Here is a 20,904-nt window from a genome sequence, read left to right on the forward strand (position 1 = left end):
TATTTCTCGAACATGGGAATAGTATAAAGAATGCCCGGAAGGATGCTAGTCACGAGTCCAGTTTTGTTTGTAAAAGAATGAGTACAACGAAAAGATGTAAGAAATTGCAGAGTTGAGGAAGATGAAGGCTTTTATCGACAGGATAAAGTGGGAAGCAGCAATGGGGAAAGAGGCAAAGGGCACTGCTTTTGTCAACGGATTCATCGACGGATGCAGACATTCTCAGTATTGGAGAATGCTGAACTATCCTGATCCGGATTGGAGTTTTTGCCCAGGTGGCTTTGATCGACAGGAGTTGTTGGACTAATTTGTTCTTCGAGGGTGACGAGGATGCTGGCTGATTCCCGAATATCAGTAAGACTCCAATAAAGAGCTTATTATTTTAGGTACTTAAAATCGACTGCAGGTTTTTATCTATTCATGGTTTGACAATTTAACACTCAAAAAAATATTTACCAAATATTTCCTAAAATAAATTATTTAAAAATTAATTTTAAAAAAATTAAAAGTTAATTTTAATGTTTCATAAATTTTTTTAAAATTATTTTTTAAAATCATCTACCATATAGTAGATTTCAAAAAATAAGAAAGAAATAACTTTTGAAATATTATGGATCGAAATTTGTGCATTTCTACCATTAATTCAAGTTGCGCCCGATGACCGTAGAGTTTCTACGGATAATACGATACCCATTGAATGCTGATCCAACAACACTCGTAACTTAGAATAACACCAAATGACTCTTTCAATTTATCTTTTTAAATACTTATTTGTTTACTTACGTGGTAAATAAAAGAATGAGAAAATTAATCATATTCAAAAAGGTCCTTTAAATAAAAATAAATTTATAATTATTTTAATCAAACCCTTTTCTCCACCAAAATAATAACACACTTTTCTCTTCAAAAATGAGAAAATAAAAGAATAGTATAATACTAAATTAAAGGCTCTCAAAACCTCTCCAAATGAGATTCTCGAAGAGAAAGGGGGACGATATCATTTGAAGGGTATTTTGAAACACTTTTTTACTTATACAGCTCTTCAATAATAAATGCAATCTCATTTGAAGAGTTTTTAAGTAATGCTATCATATAAAGAATAAAAAAAAAAGATATTTAGACAATTGAAGTATGAAAATTCTTTTAGTTTTTATCTAATAATTAAGAATTAAGAGCTTAAAAATGTTAGGAATTTAGTACAATGTTTTGTAAAGTTACCTGAGGAAAAAGTGAGGTTGTCCTAAAAAATTAAAGATTTTTATAAAATTAATTAATCCATTTAAATATTTTGGAACAAAAAGTAGTAGCATTTCTCATGTTAAATTGACGTGTAATTATTTGATTGGACATAGTAAAAGCATATTCCCTCCCAAATACCCAAATTAAAGGGGGCCAACAACCTTTATACTCAATTCGAATTTCAATTCGAAGCATTATCTCAAAGTACATCAGATCGTCACTTTACTTGAGCGATCTCTCCTCTCTCTGCAGTATTCACGTTGACGTATACATTCAAAAAATTAAGAATTACTAATTAGTGTGGCTGCCTGCCTGCCAGTATGGAGGTGAAATCAGGTGAGGGCAGGACCATAAAACGACGCGTGGGCCTACTGTACGATGAGAGAATGTGTAAACATAACACACCTGACGGTGATTATCACCCCGAGAACCCCAACCGCATCAAAGCTATTTGGAACAAGCTCCAAGCCGCTGGCATTCCTCGACGGTAATATATTTTCTTCTTCTTCTTCTTCTTCTTCTTTTTAATATAATTCATATGATTTTTTTTCTTCTTTTAAATGCCGTATTGTTGCTTATAGGTGTGTCGTTTTAAATTCCAAAGAAGCGAAAGACAAAAATCTACTGTCTGTGCACACGGAAAATCATGTTAATTTGATTAAGAATATAAGCTCAAAGCAGTTTGATTCCCGAAGAGATAGGATTGCGTCAAAATTAAATTCAATTTACTTAAATGAAGGATCATCGGAGGCTGCTTATCTTGCTGCCGGTTCAGTTATAGAGGTAATTTTCAGATAACAGTCTCATATGTCAGATATATATATATTTTTTTTCTAAATTTGCTTAAGCATATAGTAAACATATTCGCGAAGTATTAGTATATCATTTGATCTATCACAAGGTGTTAGTTAAATTGTAACGCAACTTAGTGTAGTTTTCTGAAAGTTTCTAGCGATTTGAAGGTCATTAGGTATGATAGCTATAGAAGTTTGTTGAAAATGTTGATTTACATTTCCTCTTCTTTCAAACAGTGTAAAATGTCTTAACAGTTCTTTCAGGTGAATTATATCTAATTAGACCTAAATTTATCTAAACTGTTAGATGGCTTTCAAGTTTCAAGTGGATTTCATTTTTAAAGTTAATTTGACTATATGAATATCACCGACTTCGACAGATATTTTGCCGAAATTTTAATTAGTAGGGAAAAATAAGTGTCTGAATGGATAAGCTCTGGAAACCATTCTTTCTTAGAAAGTTGTCAAGTCATCTCCAACTAACATGTCCAAATGTTTTTCATCTTACTTTCCTTATATATTTCAAGTATTTTATTTAAATCTAAATTTGGTACTCAACTTACCACTTAACAGCAATCTAACAATCCAGTATGCATGAAGCTCTTTCTGCTATTAAGTCAAAAAATATACAGGTCTGAGGAAAACTGTTACATTTTTTCTAAACTAGAAATTTTAGAGCTCATATTTCTTCTCTCCCTTTTTTTTAAATCTCCGATAGGTCGCCGAGAGAGTTGCCGAAGGGGAGTTGAATTCTGCTTTTGCTATTGTGAGACCTCCTGGTCATCATGCTGAACCAGATGAAGCTATGGGATTTTGTCTATACAACAATGTGGCTGTTGCTGCAAGTTTCCTATTAAATGAAAGAGTGAGAGCCAGTTTTCTTTCTTTCTTTCCCCTAGTTTACCATCCATGGAGTTCTATTATTCACTGCATGTAAAGCAAGTGATATGCTTTTCAAAGTTTAACACTCAATCAGTTAGTTACTTGTAGCCTCACCCCCATTTATTGCCATGTATATTACAGCCAGAACTGGGAATCAATAAAATTTTGATTGTTGATTGGGATGTTCACCATGGTAACAGTACTCAAAAGATGTTCTGGAAGGATCCCCGTGTCCTATTCTTCTCTGTTCATAGGTACATATGAACATTGAGCACATAACTATTCTCTTCCTTGATCTTTATCAGAATATTTATATGATTTTGTATTGCTAAAAGTTGCATAATAGATTTCTTGACATGCTTCAAGATCTCTATAATCACCTTATATATTTGTTTCTAGAATATTTTATTTATAGTTATTTGCTCTTCTCAAGAATTCTGCTGATAGCATAACAATCCCCTTTTTGTTGTTTATTTAATTTTTTTCCCCTTTTATTGCCTGCTCAGAAGGGTTTAGTCCCAATTCTTATGTGTTCTGTCCCATAAGATGTTTGGTACTTGATAACTAGATATGTTGACCATATGAAGTTGCCCTTTAATGCAGGCATGAGTTTGGAACTTTTTATCCTGCCAATGATGATGGTTTCTATACTATGATTGGTGAAGGACCTGGTTTGGGATACAACATTAATGTCCCTTGGGAGAATGGGAGGTGCGGTGATGCAGACTATCTGGCAGTTTGGGACCATATTTTACTTCCTGTTGCAAAGGATTTTGGACCTGACATAATCATAATATCTGCTGGATTCGATGCAGGTTGGATAGTTTATTTAAATTTATGGGGCTATATTAGAATGAACTACAATTATCAGTCCTGGTTTTAAATCTCTGTATTGGTCAAATGCATTTTAATAACCTGATCTTGGTGGCTATTGGTCTGATAATTTATTTTTAGTATAAAAATATTTTGCATGATAAATTCAGTATCCTAGTCGGTGAACAAAATTTTCATGATTAATTTATTGGTGATTTTAATGATACAGGTATGCTTAATGCACTTGATGAGATAAACTAACTCGACTTCTAGATGTTTAGCTTTGGGGTCTCAGACATTTTTTCGCTTTCCCCTCTTTGGGAGTTGTCGTTGTGAGTTTGTTAAATCTAGTCGATGTCTTATGTTAGTTTAGTTAACAAGCAACGACAATAAAAGCCTTAAAATGGTGGCCTTATTTAGTTAACAATAAGACATTTATGAAGTTAGTGGTCACGATGCAGAGATCTCAAAATATTATTTATTAGCAAGGGTAGTTAACTTTCTTGCCCTTGGACCTTGACCGAAGCCATTTTCTAGTTGCCTCTTTTTACTTGTGACAGTGAAGCATGTTTTATTGTGGCTTTTATTAATTGGATTTATTTATTTATCACTTAATATTAGTTCTACCTTTTCTCATCTTCTTTAGTTCGACTTCTCAAAATAGCTCCTGCTATCAAAATCAACAATAGTTGCGAAGCTTATGATTTGCCAAGTTTGTATCTTGCTTTTATGAATGAGAAGTTAAAAGAATAACAAAATCCAGAAAGCTTATCTAATCCTTTTCTCAATACGTGGAAATACCGTGGTATTATTATTGCTTTTTTTTTTTGATGGAATGTATTTGTCGCTTTCAGATTACTCTTTAAGATAGTTTTATAATCTGTTTGCATTGTAAATTTACCATAATTAGATTTCTAATAATCAAATAACGTTAGTTCTTTATTCTAGAGTGACATGCTGAGTGCTTCTGGTGGCTCGTTTTCTATCACTTTTTACAACTAAAATATTTTTAATTTGATGCTTGAAACAGCCGCTGGTGATCCTTTAGGAGGCTGCCGTGTCACACCATATGGATACTCAGTTATGTTAAAAAAGGTTAGCATTTTATTTAAATCTTATTCGTAGTCTTCTTTTGAGCTTTTAAATGGTTACACTTTCATTGTTTAATATCAGCATTATGTTGGGTGATTATTTTTCCCTTTTTTTGCAAGCTGGTCTTATGGATTGACTTCTAAATTTTATCACATTCCCTATTCTGTGTTTCTTTTTTCTCCAGTTGATGGATTTTGCTCAAGGTAAGATTGTTTTGGCATTGGAAGGAGGCTACAATCTTGGCTCTATATCAAATTCAGTCCTTGCATGCATGAATGTTTTGCTGGAAGACAAGCCTGTTGCTGGATCTTCAGAGGCCTATCCATTTGAGTCAACATGGCGTGTGATACAAGCGGTAAAATATGATGTCTTACCATCTTCTTTGTTCTATTCATTTGGAAATAATGATTTTACTCTTGGCCACCCTACTTTATCAGGAATAGCTTGTTTTGTTGTTTCGGTTAAGGGATTTGTTATATGTCTTCCAGGTTCGTAAAAAATTAAGTGCTTTCTGGCCAACACTAGCAGATGAACTACCAACCAAGTTAACTAGTTTAAAAGCTCCTCCTGCGGTGAGGGTTTCTCCTCTCTTCATTACAAATGTACTTACATGTCACTATCACATTCTTGTCAGATTTTAGGTTGTTGGTAAATTTATATGAAAACAGCTGATTTTATTTAGCAAGTTCCTTTTTAAGCTGTTCTTCAATTTTCGAGGGATAAAAATTATTTATTAGTTACAAGAATACGTTTCTTGTTGTCCATCATGTTGATCTTTCGAGGGGTTCTTTCTTTGAGGACTCCTTGTTCACATTTTGTAATTATTGTTCTTCTTAATACTAGTTTCTTTGCTTCCTATAAAAAAAAAAAATTGTCGTCTATCATGTATCTACTAGAGACGCATGGTACATAAGGCTAGTCAATCTTTTAGGGTGCTTAAACAATGTGTTTTATGAAATGAAGGGAATAAGAAAAAAATGGAATTGTTGTGTAGCTCTTAATATGAATGAATTTTGGTATTACACTATCCAATCAACCTGTTTACCATGTTGAAATAGTTGATTTGCATCTCAGCATATGATCTCAAGCTCTGATTCTGAAGATGAGGATACGAAGGTAGAAACCCTTGAGGCAGTTCTCCAGGTTGCCCTTTCGAAGCTGAAAGTTGATGACGGTCACGGTAGTAATTCAAGTCAGAATAGCTCAAGTCTGAAATTCTTCTCTATTTTTAAGTTCATTTGATTATCTCCAAATTGAATGCAGCTGAACTGGGGATGGCTACCCCATGGAGATCAGAACTCTCAAAAGTTGATGTTTTTTATGCTAGTTTTGGATCGAATATGTGGAAATCAAGATTCCTCTGCTATATTGAAGGTGGACAGGTAATAAATTAAATTACAGTGATATCCCCGGTATTGAAATTAGGCTATGGGATATTATTTCAAATTGAGATTAATGATGCTCTGAAATTCATTAATTTTACCATAAGCTTGAACTATTTGAATTAGTAATTGTGTTTTCCTTTTCTTATTTTAATCTTCTATCAACATCAGTTACTAATGCTTCATCCTGTAAGACTGAGCACAAAGAGAAATGAAACGAATGAATAATAAAAGAACAAAGAGCCGGTAGAGTAATTAGAAATTGGCCTTTATGTTCATATGTTTTTCATGAAATAATGTCTTTGCCTGGAAAGTCCCTTTCTTTTACCAGAAATTGTTCAAATATTGGGCGGAAATATTAATGAAAATTTGTCTGTGTTAGCAAAGAGGAGATATGGCTTAATGAGAGCGAGTTTAATGACTGTCAAGGTTTCATGTTACTGTCTTCCAACGAAGGAAGATTTGCTGTTGATTTATACTTGTCAATCATTTGCTTGGAGTCTGATTGTCTTTAATTATCCCCTTCATTGTTGTTCATTGTTTGGCCATGATATAAATTTATTGCTAAGCTGTCTATTTCTTGCATACTTTTAATAGCTATATATTGACTTTCAGGTAGAAGGTATGCAAAAGCCATGTTCTGGTTCAAAGGATAGGAACCCACCGAAAGAGATTTTGTGGAAAACTTTCCCTCACCATTTATTCTTTGGTCATGATTCCTCTCACACATGGGGTCCTGGAGGGGTTGCTTTTCTTAACCCTGAATGTGACTGTCGACATAAAGCTTACTTGTGTCTGTACAGAATTACGTATGTCATTTCCTCTGTTTATGTTTTGCATCCCACAAATTGGTTCCTCTTTACCTTTCTTTGAGGGTGTGTCTCCACATGAATTATTGATCTTAGTATGAATGACAATGATCTCCTAATTTAACATTGGGCTATTGAAGGTTGAGTTTTAAACTTGCTTTGATCATCTTCTGAACTCATATTTCTTTTTCTAAACAGGCTAGAACAGTTCAATGATGTTTTACTTCAGGAAAATGTCTATAGTGATGACGTGAGTTCTCCTTTATTTGATACGAATGATTTAAACTCTGTTGCAAACAAGAAGGCTGTTTCCTTGGAGGCTCTCAAGGTAATGCTTCTGCAATGCTTTGTTCCTTAAATATCTTCCTGCAAAATACATTAAGTTATTTTTCCTTTGTTGTTGATTAAGCTGCATTGAATTTTCATTCAGAATGGCTGGTATCATAATGTTGTTTACCTGGGGAAGGAGCATGGTATCCCAATACTGACAATGACGTAAGCATAAGAAAGCACATTTCTGTTTACATGTGTATTTCTTCCACCAAATCACTTTCGACACTCATGTAGTTTAACTCAGAATTTTCTACTGATCAATCATCTACTATTTTTGATTCAGGTGCTCACTTTCAGCTGTTGGAAAATTCAAATCAGGGGAGTTCCCCTTGCGTGCCCCTGCCCCGCCATATACCAATACCTTAATAAAAGGCCTGGTAGAAGGGAAACAGCTCTCGGAAGAGGAAGCCAAGGCTTACATACACGAAGCTTCCACTAAGCGACTGTGATTGCAACTGCTTTGCTTGCTGTAAATGAAGTGAAAACCCTGCCACATCAGAGTGAAAAAAAAGAAAAAAGAAAAGAAAAAAGAAAAGAAAAAAAAAGTTTCCACTCTTGTTTAGAAAAGTGAAACTGAAATAGTGAATCAGTGATAGGCAATATCTGTGATTGTGTATTTTGAATTTTATTTATTTTGGAATCCTAATTATTATCCTCTGTAAGTAAATCAATCTGTCTTTGTTTCTTCTTGGATATGTTTGAACATGTTTGCCGTTTGTAGTGGGATTGGGACATCTTATGCAACATTAATTTCTAATTGGGGATTGTTAGCATACATGTATCTATAATGTTGATTTTGATGATAACAAAAAAGATTAAGAATGATTAAGTTTTTAAAAGTTCCAATTATTTTAAATAAATCATTATTTTCATAATATAAAAGTTTTATACTTAATAGAAAAATGATTTTATGAAATTGGTTGTTTTCAATTAATGGTTTAAATTGAAAAAGTTTTGAAACTCTGGAAATGAATTTATTTGTAAAGTTTTATGACAATTTGGGTTATAGTATAATTATAAAAAGTTTTGGGGTAAAATTATAATTTTAGAAAATAATTTTACTGTAGCAAATGGCTAACTGTTTACTGAAAACGTCTAATCGATAATTTTCAAAAAGTATATTTTGCAAAGTATTGTTAAAATGATGATTCTGGAAAATAACGATGAACCGTTTAGTGAAAACGGTGAACCGATTATTTCCAGATTGTTAACCTTGAATCGTTTAGTGAGAATGGTTAAGCCAAATTTATTTTGCAGGTCTCTGGAAATTAACGGTGAACCGATAGTGACAAACGGTTAACCGTTTATTTGAAATTCAGCTCAACGGTAACTTTGACTAGAATAAACGGTGAACCGTTTACAGTTAACGGCGATCCGTTTATGGGCAGACAATCAATAACGGCTAGTTTTTCAGCTTCAACTATAAATAAGCTTAATCCAATTCAAACAAGGAGATTTCCAACGATCATCATTGAGCAAAATATTGAGAATACAACTTTCATTAAGCTTTAAATCCTTGTATTCATCTCATTCATTCACACATTGAACTTTCACTTGTGATCAAATATATTGTGTGTGAGATATTCATTTGTAATCCTTTTTGTAAAATCAAGTTAAAAGATTGTAAGTGTTAGGATACACTTGGGTTAAGAGACTGGAGATAATCTCTTGTTGTGAAGGTCTATTGACACCTTAGAAGTCAATTGTAAGCATTTGAAGCCTTGGAGGCTTACTTAGTGAAATCCTCAAGCCCGGTGAGCTTGGAGGCGTGGACGTAGGCGGGGATTATCGAACCCGTAAAAATCATTATGTTTGTTTTCTCTTCCCTTAGTCTTTTTATGGTACTTGATTGATTTATTTGTTATTGCTTTAAATCCGTCTTAGATTCGCATTGAGTTTTGTTTTAAAATTGAATAATTTTTAATATTCCAATTCACCATTCTTTTGGGTTGCATAACTAAAATTTCAGGGATATATTTAACGTTAACAGTTTGATTGATTAAAAGTTAGAAACTGCCAACTAATATTGACACCCATTATTTTGACCAATTAGATTTAATTACTACTTTGTTTTGAATCATAGTAAAAAGTTAAGTGGGGATAGGTTCAATAGACATACTTTTACACAATATTTTAACTATTAAGATTAAAACTAATCAATCATGATATTTTTTAGTTTTAAAAACTAACAGGATCACCCTATGTTACGTTGAACGTAACATGCACACACTCACAATAACAATAACGGATCCCACTATTAACACTGTTGCTGTGAGTGTGTGTATGTTACGTTCAACGTAACATATCACTGGCCAAACTAACATACCAATGCAGCGGATCTCCAATGATGATAAATTATTACTCATTTTTCTCTCTCTTACTTAATATATTCCTATCATTAATATATTCCAATTTTCAGGAGTGATGCCGTACAGGACTGACTCAAATTCACGTCTGTTTGAACTTGGCGCCATTGCCAATGCTACTGTTGTGCAATTTCTAACTTGGAGAATATGATGGTAGCTAGTAGTACTTATAGAGGATAGTTCCCTGTTCCGTAAAGGGAAAAATAATTTCCTACACCTGAGAGGGATTCGTTAATCCTTTCCTGCATGGGATTAGGAAACAGGAACAGTAGTTTCCTAATTACTAATTCATGATTGTAGTATAAAATTTTTATATAATAGAGCTTCTTAATTTATCGAGTATTTAATTATAAACAGTTTACTGTAATTTGCTAATTTGTATTAATAAATTCATAACCGCAGTTTCACTTTTTAGTTTCTTATTATTGGCGTTGCTGCCGAGCTAAGCACTTTCACTTGAACCATTATTTGAAGGCTACTAATTTGTTCCTCTCATCGCTTTTATTGGCATTGATATCGTCTAAGTTATATTAAATACAATAATTTATTATCGTCTAAGCATCAATCATAACCACCAATGTCTCGAGTGGTGTTCTTCAGTTGCAAGAAATGGGGAGGGAGAGAGGAAAGAAAAAGAGAGGAAGGGAGAGGAAATAAGAGAAACAAACAACAAAATTAAATTTTCATATTTACCACTATAACTAATTATATTTATTTAAATTTATTTTTAAATAAATTGTGTAGAAATATAATTCAATTTAGAATTAAAAATTAAAAAAAAAACTCACTAACAATGCCATTGGAACCATAGCTACTGCAACAACACCTTTCTCTGCCATGCGATTTCATCATTCTGTTAAAAAAAAATTGATTTTTTTCATCTACTCCACTAGTAGTGTCTATTAATCTTTCGATTCGCCGGATCTAATGATATTTAGATGGATTCAAGGATTTTGCCTAGTATTTGAACTAATTAAAATTCACTGCGATCACCAATGGCGGCATTATGTAGATCGGCAGAGAAAGAATCCGATGGTGCCGGCAATGAGGATCCACACGCGTATGGTGATGGCTGTCTGGCATCTTTTTATATTTTATATTTTATTTTTTCTAAATTAATTAGATTATAGAATTATTAATAACACACAATAATTATAAATAACTAAAAATAAATTAATTAGACCTTTTAAATGGGTAAATTTAGAAGTTTTGATATCTTATGAGTGTGGTTTAATAGAATTTAAATTTGTGTAGAAATTAAATTCCAATATGTTATTGCCAGCTAAACAATACAAAGGGAAAATGAATACCAATTCTTTTGTTCTCCCGCTCCTACATCTCGAACCAAACACTTGTTCGAACAAACACCACCTCACCATCTACTCACACTTGCAAAGTCTTGGTGAAATAGTTTCCTCTTCAAAATCATATTAATTTCCTCCAATATTTTAGGAATTTTTTTATAATTTGTTATTAATATTAAATAAATTTAATAGAATAAAATAAAATAAAAAACTGATTTTTGTTTTTTTTTTTTGAAGATAAATTCATTAAATAAACGCGATTACAAATTGTTCAATAACCAACGAGGTGGAACAGCACTCCACTCGCTAGGACCTGACAAAGAACCCCCCACCCTAGCGACTCTATGGGCAGCAACGTTCGCAGATCGACGGACAAAAGAGAATTGCACTTCTCCTAATTCCTGAGCTAAGAAACGGCATTCCTCAATGATGAGGCCAAAGCCATTGGGACTTGAAAGATTCTCAGTTAAAGCCTTAAAAACCTGCAGACAGTCCACTTCAATAATCACACGAGGAAGGTGCAAACATTTCAACCAGCTAAGAGCTTCTCTAACACCAAGCGCCTCTGCTTCTCTAGCCCCAAGACTTCCAGCAAAACAGTCACATTTTGCAGCCAAGAAATTACCCTCAAAGTTGCGAACCACACAACCGAAGCTAATCTTCGACTGAGATGAAAACACAGCAGCATCAACGTTACACTTAAACCATCCATCATGAGGTCTTTCCCAACACACAGCCCCATGCCTCAAACTACTCCCAAATGCATCATCAAACAGAATCTGTTTCCTCCAATATTGCCACTGGTGAAGAAGGTGACCAGCTGAGTTAAGAGTTTGATAAACCCGACCACACCTGCTGTTCCAAACTTTATCATTACGCTGAACCCAAATCCTCCAGCAAACCATAGCTGCAAGCTCACACTCCTCTTTACTACAACGGTTAAATATAATGCCAAGCCACTCCATAAAGGAAGAAATGTGACCAATATATCCTATCGGAGAAGCAATCCAGCAAGCTTTGGCAAAACCACAGTCCACCAAAATATGAATTATAGATTCATTACAAGTGTTACATACAACGCAAAGAGGCAGTACCTGAACTCTACGCCGAAGTAGATTATCATACGTAGGTAGCACATTCGTAGCAGCACGCCAAAGGAAATTCTTCACTTTACTCGGCACCTCCAATTTCCACAACCGTCGCCAGAAACTCAAAGCAGAGGTATTAGCATCATAAGTCATCAGCTTATAACAGCTACGCACTGAAAAAACACCCCCTGGATCAGCCAACCAGTGCCACATATCACGATCCCTACGAACACTAAGGGGAATTTTCAGAATGAGGTCTATATCCCTGGTATTAAATAAATCAGTGACAACATCAAAATCCCACCGACGCTCATCAGCCACCATCAAGCTGCACACTGGAGCCATCAAAATTTCCTCAGGCAGCTCAGAAGTAGTGAATCCATCCTCAAGGTCAGGGAGCCACGGATCTTTCCCAATAAGAACCTGCTGCCCGCTTCCAATCTGAATTCTGCTACCCCGTAAAACCACTTCCTTCGCAGCCATTATGGATCGCCAAATAAAGCTCGGGTTAAAACCCAAATTAGCATCAAGGATTGAGGATCGAGGGAAATAACGAGCCTTAAGCACCTTTGCAACAAAAGAAGTTGGGCTTGTCAACAGTTTCCACACCTGTTTACCCAACATTGCAACATTGAAAATATGAATTTGCTTAAAACCCAACCCCCCAAAATCCTTCGGTTTGCACATGCGTTCCCACTTCATCCAATTAATTCCACCCCCACCATTACGCTTACCACCCCACCAAAATGAATTCATCATAATCTCAAGCTCCTTGCAAAGATCAAGCGGAAGAAGGTAGACATTCATCACATAGTTAGGCATTGCTTGAGCCACTGTTTTCAGCAAAACTTCTTTTCCGGCTCTAGATAACAGCCTTATATTCCATACTTGCAGCTTTTGCCAGACTTTGTCTCGAATGCTCTGAAATACGGCCCTCTTATTTCGTCCAATGCAGGAAGGAAGTCCCAAGTAAGCCCCATGATCAGAGGTAACATTAACAGCCAACACCCCACATACCTGACTAGCAACATCAGCAAGCACATTAGCACTAAAAGAAATCGAATATTTATTGAAATTTACTTTTTGCCCAGAAGCAAGACTATATGAAGCTAGAATATCCCTCATTAGCACTGCTTCCTGCTGGTTTGCTCGGAAAAACAGAAAGGAATCATCGGCAAAAAATAAATGGGACACCATTGGAGCACTTCTAGCCACCTTCACACCATGAATCAAACCAGCCTTTTCATTTACTCGAATCAGGGAGCTCAACCCTTCAGCACACAAAATGAACAAGTACGGGGATAACGGATCACCTTGGCGTAGTCCTCTGCTAGGAATAATCGGCCCCACTTCCTTACCATAACGAAGCACGTTGTATTGCGCTGTTGAAACACAAAGCATTATCAAATCCACCCATTTTTCCGCAAACCCCATTCTTAGCATTATAGCTTGGAGAAACTTCCACTCGATACGGTCATATGCCTTAGACATATCTATTTTAAGGGCCGCACAGCCATGCTTCCCTTGTCTCTTTCTCTTCAAAAAATGGAGGATTTCGGCCGAGATAATTATATTGTCGGTGATTGCTCTGCCGGGACTAAAAGCACTTTGGGCCTCAGAGACAACCGAAGCAAGCACTGCCCTCATTCTATTAGCAAGCATTTTAGATATGATCTTGTACAGAACATTACACAGCGCAATGGGCCGCATATCAGCTAAGGTCTCAGGCTGCTGCTTTTTCGGAATCAAAATAATAGATGTATCATTAAGTCCCACTGGAAAGGAACAACTATTAATAAAGTTCAAGCAAGCTTGCACCACATCCTCACCAACAATATTCCAAAATTTTTGATAAAAGGCAGGATTCATACCATCAGACCCTGGAGATTTATCCGAATGCATATCAAACAAGGCATCTTTAACTTCAACAGCTGAGAATGGAGCCAAGAGCATCATGTTCTGATCCTCGGTGCTGTTCTTCTCTACACATCTTAAAACCTCCTCACTACTGCAACATTCAGTTTGAAATAACGTGCTGAAATAATCCACAATCATCCCATCAATCTCCTCTTGATTAGAGCACCAAATTCCTTGTCTATTTCGCAATCTTTCAATAGAGTTCCTACGCTTCCTTGCTGAAGCCGTAGCATGAAAAAACCGTGAATTCCTATCTCCCTCTTTAAGCCAAAGGGATTTTGCTCTCTGCTTCCAGAAGACTTCATGACTATGGAGGAGAGCATTATACCGATTCCTGGCCTCCACAAACGCCTCCACACTCCCTTGGTCACGCCGCCCCCTTAACCGAGCCATAAGACATTTACAATCAGAGATACGCTTACGAAAATCACGAGCCAAATGACCCCCCCACTGGAACAAGTCAGCACCACACCGCGAAATCTTTTGCTGGATGGAACAGCCCGAAGAAGAGTTCCAGCTATTTGTAATAACCTCAACACAATCCCGTTCTCGCAGCCACAAATTCTCAAAACGGAATCGCTTATGCCTACTGGTAGTATTAATAGGATTCAGATCCATGAAAATAGGTAAGTGGTCAGAACAAGAGGCCTCCAAGCTCATAACTTTAACCCGAGCAAAACGATGAAGCCATTCAGCTGAGGCTAGGACTCTATCCAGCCTCTCTTCCAAAAACTGATTTTTGTTTAAATCTTCAGAAACTGATATTTGTATAGCTCACAAACTTTGTATGAAAATTGTATATTCATGAACTTCGAAGGACATGCAATGTTTTCTGCTTGCTCATCTAAAAAATAAACTATACTAATGAGTCAACCTACCATGCAGCGCTGTATCTGATACAACGCTTGCATGCAACCGGTACAACCGGTTTTTAACCGGATAATATAATAAAAATTACATTTTTATTTGTTTTTAATGTGAAAAAATTATGAAAAATTATGAAAAAAAAAGATAAAATTGTAATTAAATGTGGAAAAATATTGTAATAATTTTAAATTTAAAAATAGTACAAAAAATATATAAATATACCATAAAATGATTATATTCCTACTTATTTTGTCACATTTCAATATTTATAATGCATATTTCAAGTTTACTTTTCAATTCCTATTTTTCCTGACGCTTTATCTAAATTTTGGTACGTTGTTCCAACTCATTTTCCCACTAGTTTTTAGTTCTATATATCCACTCTTTTCATTAACTTCCAACTTTTTAGGTGAATATTTCAATTTTATTTTTGTATCTCTATAATGTGTTAAACTTTATCTAGTTATTGGTGAATTATTCCAATTTATTTTTCTACCACTTTTTAGTTCTATATTCCTATTATTTTTATTGAATTCCAACATTTTGGATAAATATATCAAGTTTAGTTTTTAGATCTCTACTTCTCATTTGAATTTATTAAATTCTTGGTAAATTATTTCAATTTTTGGGTTAACTTTTTCAACTCTTATTCCCACCATTTTTAATATTTTTATTGAATTCCAAAATTTTGTTTAGATATTTCAAGTTCAATTTCTAGATCCCTACTTTCCGTTGGAATTTATCAAATTTTTGGTAAGTTGTTTCAATTCATTTTTTCATTAGTTATTAGTTCTATATTTCCAGTTTTTTCATTAAATTTCTAATTTTTAGGTTAATATTTCAAGTTTATTTTTTAATCTCTATATTCTATTAGACTTTATCTAGTTATTACTAAGTTATTCCAATTTATTTTTCCACTACTTTTTGGTTCAATATTCCTACTCTTTTTATTGAATTCCAATATTTTAGGTAAATGTATCAAATTTACTTTTTAGATCCCTACTTCACGTTTAAATTTATCAAATTATTGTTAAGTTATTTTAACTTTTAGGTTAATTTCTTCCACTCTTATTTCCACCACTTTTTGGTTATATATTTCCACTCTTTTCATTGAATTCTAACATTTTGCTTGGATATTTCAGGTTCATTTTCTAGATCTCAATTGGTTGTTAAACTTTATCAGATTCTTGCTAAGTTCTTCAAACTTTTAGGTTATGCTCTTCAACTCTTATTTCCACCATTTTTTGGTTCTATATTTCTACTATTTTTACGTAATTTCAATATTTTTTCCAAATGTTTCAAGTTTATTTCTTGATCCCTACTTGTTGGATTTATCAGATTCTTAGTAACTCATTCCAAGTTTTAGGTTAAGCTCTTCAACTCTTTTTTTCACTACTTTTTGATTTTAGATTCCTACTCTTTTCATTGAATTCTAATATTTGCCATAGATTTTTCAAGTTCATTTTTTAAATCAGATGTTTCAAGTTTATTTTTTAAATTCCTAATAATTGTTAAAGTTTATCAAGTTATTAGTAAGTACTCATAACTTTTGGGTTAAACTCTTCAATTATTGTTCCCACAACTTTTTGGTACTATATTTCTATTAGTTTAATTGAATTCCAACATTTTGGGTAAATATATCCAGTTTAGTTTTTATATCCATACTTTCTGTTAAAATTTATCAAAATCTTTGTAAGTTGTTCCAACATTTGAGTTAACCTCTTCAACTTTTGTTCCCATCAAATTTTGGTTCAATATTTCTATTTTTTTTATTGAATTCCAACATCTGGGTGAATGTTTCAAGTTTATTTTTAAGATATCTATTTTTCATTGGAATTTATCAAATTCTTGTTAAGTCATTCCAACTTCTGAGTTATGCTTTTGCACTCCTTTTCCACCATTTATTGGTTCTATATTCCTACTCTTTTTATTGAATTCCAATATTTGGATAAATATATCAAGTTATGTTTTCAAACCCCTGCTTTCCATTAAAATTTATCAAATTCTTTGTCAGTTGTCCCAACTTTTGGGTCAACGTTTTCAACTTATTTTCTCACCAAATATTGGTCCTATATTCATAATTTGTTTTTATTGAATTCCAATATTTGAGCACATATTTCAAGTTTATTTTTTAGTTCTCTACTTTTCATTATAATTTATTAAATTCTTGTCAAGTTGTTTCAATTTCTGCGTTAAGCACTTCCACTCATTTTCCTACCATATATTGGTTCTATATTCTTACTCTTTTAATTGAATTTCAATATTTTATGTGGATGTTTCAAGTTTATTTTTCATATCCCTATTCACTATTGGAATTTATCATATTATTGGTAGATACTTACAACTTTTTGGTTAAGTTGTTCAACTATTATTATCATCACATTTTGGGTATATATTCCTATTTTTTTTTTTACTAAATTCCAATATCCTGGGTTAATATTTCAAGTTCATTTTTAAGATCCTTATTTGTCATTGGAATTCATCAAATTCTTTGTAAGTTGTTCCAACTATTGTGTTAACTTCTTCAACTCTTTTTCCACAATACTATATTCCTACTCTTTTTATTGAATTACAACATTTAGGTGAATGTTTTAAGTTCATTTTTCGGATCTCGACTTTTCATTGGAATTTATCAAATTCTTATCAAGTTATTCCAACTTTTAAGTTTTGCTCTTCCACTCATTTTTCCATCATTTTTTGGTTCTATATTCTCACTCTTTGTATTGTATTCCAATATTTTGATTAAATGTTTCAAGTTTATTTTTTGTAGTCCTACATTTTGTTAATCAATTTCAACTTTATTTTCAAAATTTTTTGGTTACATATTCCTACTCTTTTAAGTGTATTCCAATATTTTACCTGACGGTCCAATTTTACTTCATAAATTCATGCTTTCTATTATATTTTTTCAACTTTTTAGTAAATTATTCTCACGTTTAAGTTAAGTTATTCCTACTCTTTTACACCTTACAATGGTTTTTATGTTCATATTATTTCATTATATTCCAACACTATAGATACATGTTCCATTTCCTTTTTTAACTAATACTAATATTACTTTTTTAAAATAACAACAATATCAGTAAGGCCAATTATATATAACCCCTTATTATTTTAACAAATATCAATTTACTATACAATATTGAAATTTTTTTTATTGCAACCCTTTATCATTTCCAACATTTTGGGTCTTTAATTTAAGTTCTTTTTTTAAATCTCCGTTGCTTCATTAGTTCTTTTGAACTTGAATGTATATGTACTTAAGCTTTTAATCTTTATACATATTTATTATCATTTAATCATTTTAATTAATAGTATTTAGTTATATTTAAAATAAACCATATTTATTTATCTTTAAACTAAAATAATCAAGAATTAAGATTTTTTTAATTCGAATTAAATTTTTACCACTCGATTTTCTTTTCAAATTAGTTTTATTAATTTCTAATGACTTTAAAAAATATTTATGTTATTAATTATAAATATTAGTATATTATACTTGGATTATTACCACTATTATTATTATTTTTTACTATTACTATGATTATAATTACTACAAGGCTATGGCTACTTTGGAGTTGCTCTAAGGTAGAGCACAAATTATAACCACATACGTAAAGTAATAAATAGTAAAAAAAACTCATTATAACTTTGATCATATGGTTATGAAATGGTGTCTACCTTAGAGCGATTCTAATATAACCGGACCTTTACTCTAATCATGAGATTTTTTAACAACATTTTTTCTTATAAGGAGCATTCTTCCTTTTCATTTTTAAATATGTATATAATTTTCAATTTATAAAATAAGTTCTTCAATTTTCAAGACTTAGCAAAAATAATTTTCAGAAATTTATTATGGCCAATATGGTACGATGAAAATCTAACATCATAGTAAGAACACTTTGTAATATGATTTTGCATGTTTAATTAATTTATCTTTTTCAAATGGTCTTTTTTACTCGTAAATTTATTGGCATTTATTTATAAATAAATTATAATGTCGTACTAATTTATTAGATGCACTTAAAAAGACACAAGACCAGAATATGTAACAATAATTGCCCAGCCTACATTCCTTTAATTTCTACAAACGCACTCCTTGATACAAGTGTAAAGTCCTCAATCTTCCTCAAAAAATTTTACATGCCATCAATAAAATTTTCAAGTCATTTTTAATTGCCTTTATCATTTTTAACACTTTGGGTCCATAATCTAAGCCTTTTTTTTTTTGTTCTTGAGATCTCTTAAACTTGATTGTATATATACTTGAGCTTTTAGTCTTTATACATATTATTCTCATTTTATCATTTTAATTGATTATTTTTAGTTATCCTTGAAATAAATTATGTATTTATTTCCATCTTTCTCTTTACTTTTTAAAATAATTTCTTTAATTTTTCAAAACTTCAACAAAAAATAAAAAATAATATGTAAGAGTGCATGCAATTACTATGCTTCTCAAAAACTTTATTTTTCAAAAAAAATATTTTTTAAAAGTTACGACAGTATATGTTATAAAAATATTTTATCTTTTTTTTTTCCTTGGGATCAATTGATAGGATGAGATTTCTTTAAGTTAAATTTATTTATACTTAGCTTTTGATCTAAAATAATTGTATTTATATACCTTAGACTAAAATAAATCAAGAATTGATTTTTTTGAATTCGTATAAAATTTTACCAATCTAGTTTCTTTTCAAAATAGTTTTCTTAATTTCTTATTACTTCAACCAAAAATTTATTTTATTAATTACAAATATTATAATATTATACTTGTATTACTAATATTACTATTATTTATTTTTTCTGTTACTACAATTATTTTTATTACTCTCAAGCCTCATGAGATTTGTTAAGAACAATTTTTTTTTGGTTTATAATGAGTACCACTCTTTTTTCTAATGCATGTATATAATTTTCAATATATAAAATAAGTTCTTGAATTTTTCAAGACTTAGCTAAATAATTTTTAAAAGTTTATTATGGCCAATATAACATTAGGAAAATAAAAACTTTTTAATGTGATTCTGGCATGTTTAATAGTTAATTTTCTTTGTAAATGGTCTTTTACTCATTGATTTGTTAGCATTTGTTTATAAATAAATAATATTCATGGATATGATTTTGGTGTATTTAATTTTTCTTTTAAAAATAATCTACTACCATCTGTTGGCATTTGTTCGTAAACGAAAATTATCCATAACTTCAAGAAATTTAATTTTGATAATGAATTTGATCATTTATACTTAACTTTTGATCTTAATACATATTTACGTTTATTTACCATTTAAATAATAATTATAATCAATTTTTTTTATTATGATTTAAAGAGTATCATTCTTTTTCAAGAATGCATGTCTCCTAAAAACAAGTACGGTATATAATTTTCAATTTCCGAAATAAGTTCTCCAATTTTTCATGATATAACTGAAACCATTTCGAAAAGCTATGCTATCTATCTTCATAAGACTTAATAAATTTAATTTGAAAATTTAACAATAACGATCAATATTCTCAATTAGCATTTATGAATTACAAGTTTACAATCACATGGATTGACCTATTCTTATTTTCCTCTGAAAAAAATTTTAACATGAAAAATAAAATTTATTTCAAATAAATGTCTAAATTCAGGTTTTAGATCATGAAAATATCGGCAATAACAAAAATGCCGATCAATTACATTGGCAACAATAATCAAGCAAACTGGATCTTCATGAAAACAAATAGAATTTCCCATTAATAATATCAGTGGAGTAGAACGGAACATATTGTCAAAAAGAATTGGTTAAAACTAATAAAACAGGAGCTGAATACGCCACAATCCCTAGAGTAATAAGACACAATGATATACAAATTAAAATAAGAAGAGTTCAATATCTATTTTTATACCATTTCCATTCATACTACAAATTACTGCTTCATGTCATATTTTTATTTACTACTGTGATTAAAGAAAATTGTAACAAGCAGATCAAAATCCTTCCAAATGTCGAATTACAGACTACAGAAACT

General features: G+C 32.0%; 2 protein-coding genes across 2 annotated transcripts; one reads left to right on the forward strand and one right to left on the reverse strand.

Moving 5' to 3' along the window:
• Positions 1-1,410: 1,410 nt before the first annotated feature.
• LOC102622666 (histone deacetylase 5) lies at positions 1,411-8,101 on the forward strand. Its single transcript, XM_006477598.4, has 14 exons — positions 1,411-1,726; positions 1,821-2,022; positions 2,752-2,898; positions 3,057-3,169; positions 3,519-3,730; positions 4,759-4,823; positions 5,005-5,175; positions 5,309-5,392; positions 5,895-6,000; positions 6,084-6,202; positions 6,818-7,011; positions 7,210-7,339; positions 7,442-7,506; positions 7,628-8,101. Exons 1-14 carry the CDS (start codon positions 1,560-1,562, stop codon positions 7,791-7,793), a joined length of 1,941 nt encoding a protein of 646 aa, XP_006477661.2. The 5' UTR covers positions 1,411-1,559; the 3' UTR covers positions 7,794-8,101.
• A 3,173-nt stretch (positions 8,102-11,274) lies between these two features.
• On the reverse strand, positions 11,275-14,679 carry LOC127900541 (uncharacterized). Its single transcript, XM_052435681.1, has one exon. It carries the CDS (start codon positions 14,677-14,679, stop codon positions 11,275-11,277), a length of 3,405 nt encoding a protein of 1,134 aa, XP_052291641.1.
• Positions 14,680-20,904: the final 6,225 nt, after the last annotated feature.

The sequence above is a fragment of the Citrus sinensis genome, chromosome 3 (genome assembly GCF_022201045.2).
Source record: "Citrus sinensis cultivar Valencia sweet orange chromosome 3, DVS_A1.0, whole genome shotgun sequence".
Lineage (NCBI taxonomy): Eukaryota > Viridiplantae > Streptophyta > Magnoliopsida > Sapindales > Rutaceae > Citrus > Citrus sinensis.

Bases quoted from the DNA above. Each gene is read 5' to 3' on its own strand.
- LOC102622666 (XM_006477598.4), top strand. From the start codon at position 1,560: ATGGAGGTGAAATCAGGTGAGGGCAGGACCATAAAACGACGCGTGGGC. The intron at 2,899-3,056 runs GTGAGAGCCAGT...TGTATATTACAG, and splicing joins GTTTCCTATTAAATGAAAGA to CCAGAACTGGGAATCAATAA. The intron at 6,203-6,817 runs GTAATAAATTAA...ATTGACTTTCAG, and splicing joins GCTATATTGAAGGTGGACAG to GTAGAAGGTATGCAAAAGCC.
- LOC127900541 (XM_052435681.1), bottom strand. From the start codon at position 14,679: ATGAGCTTGGAGGCCTCTTGTTCTGACCACTTACCTATTTTCATGGAT.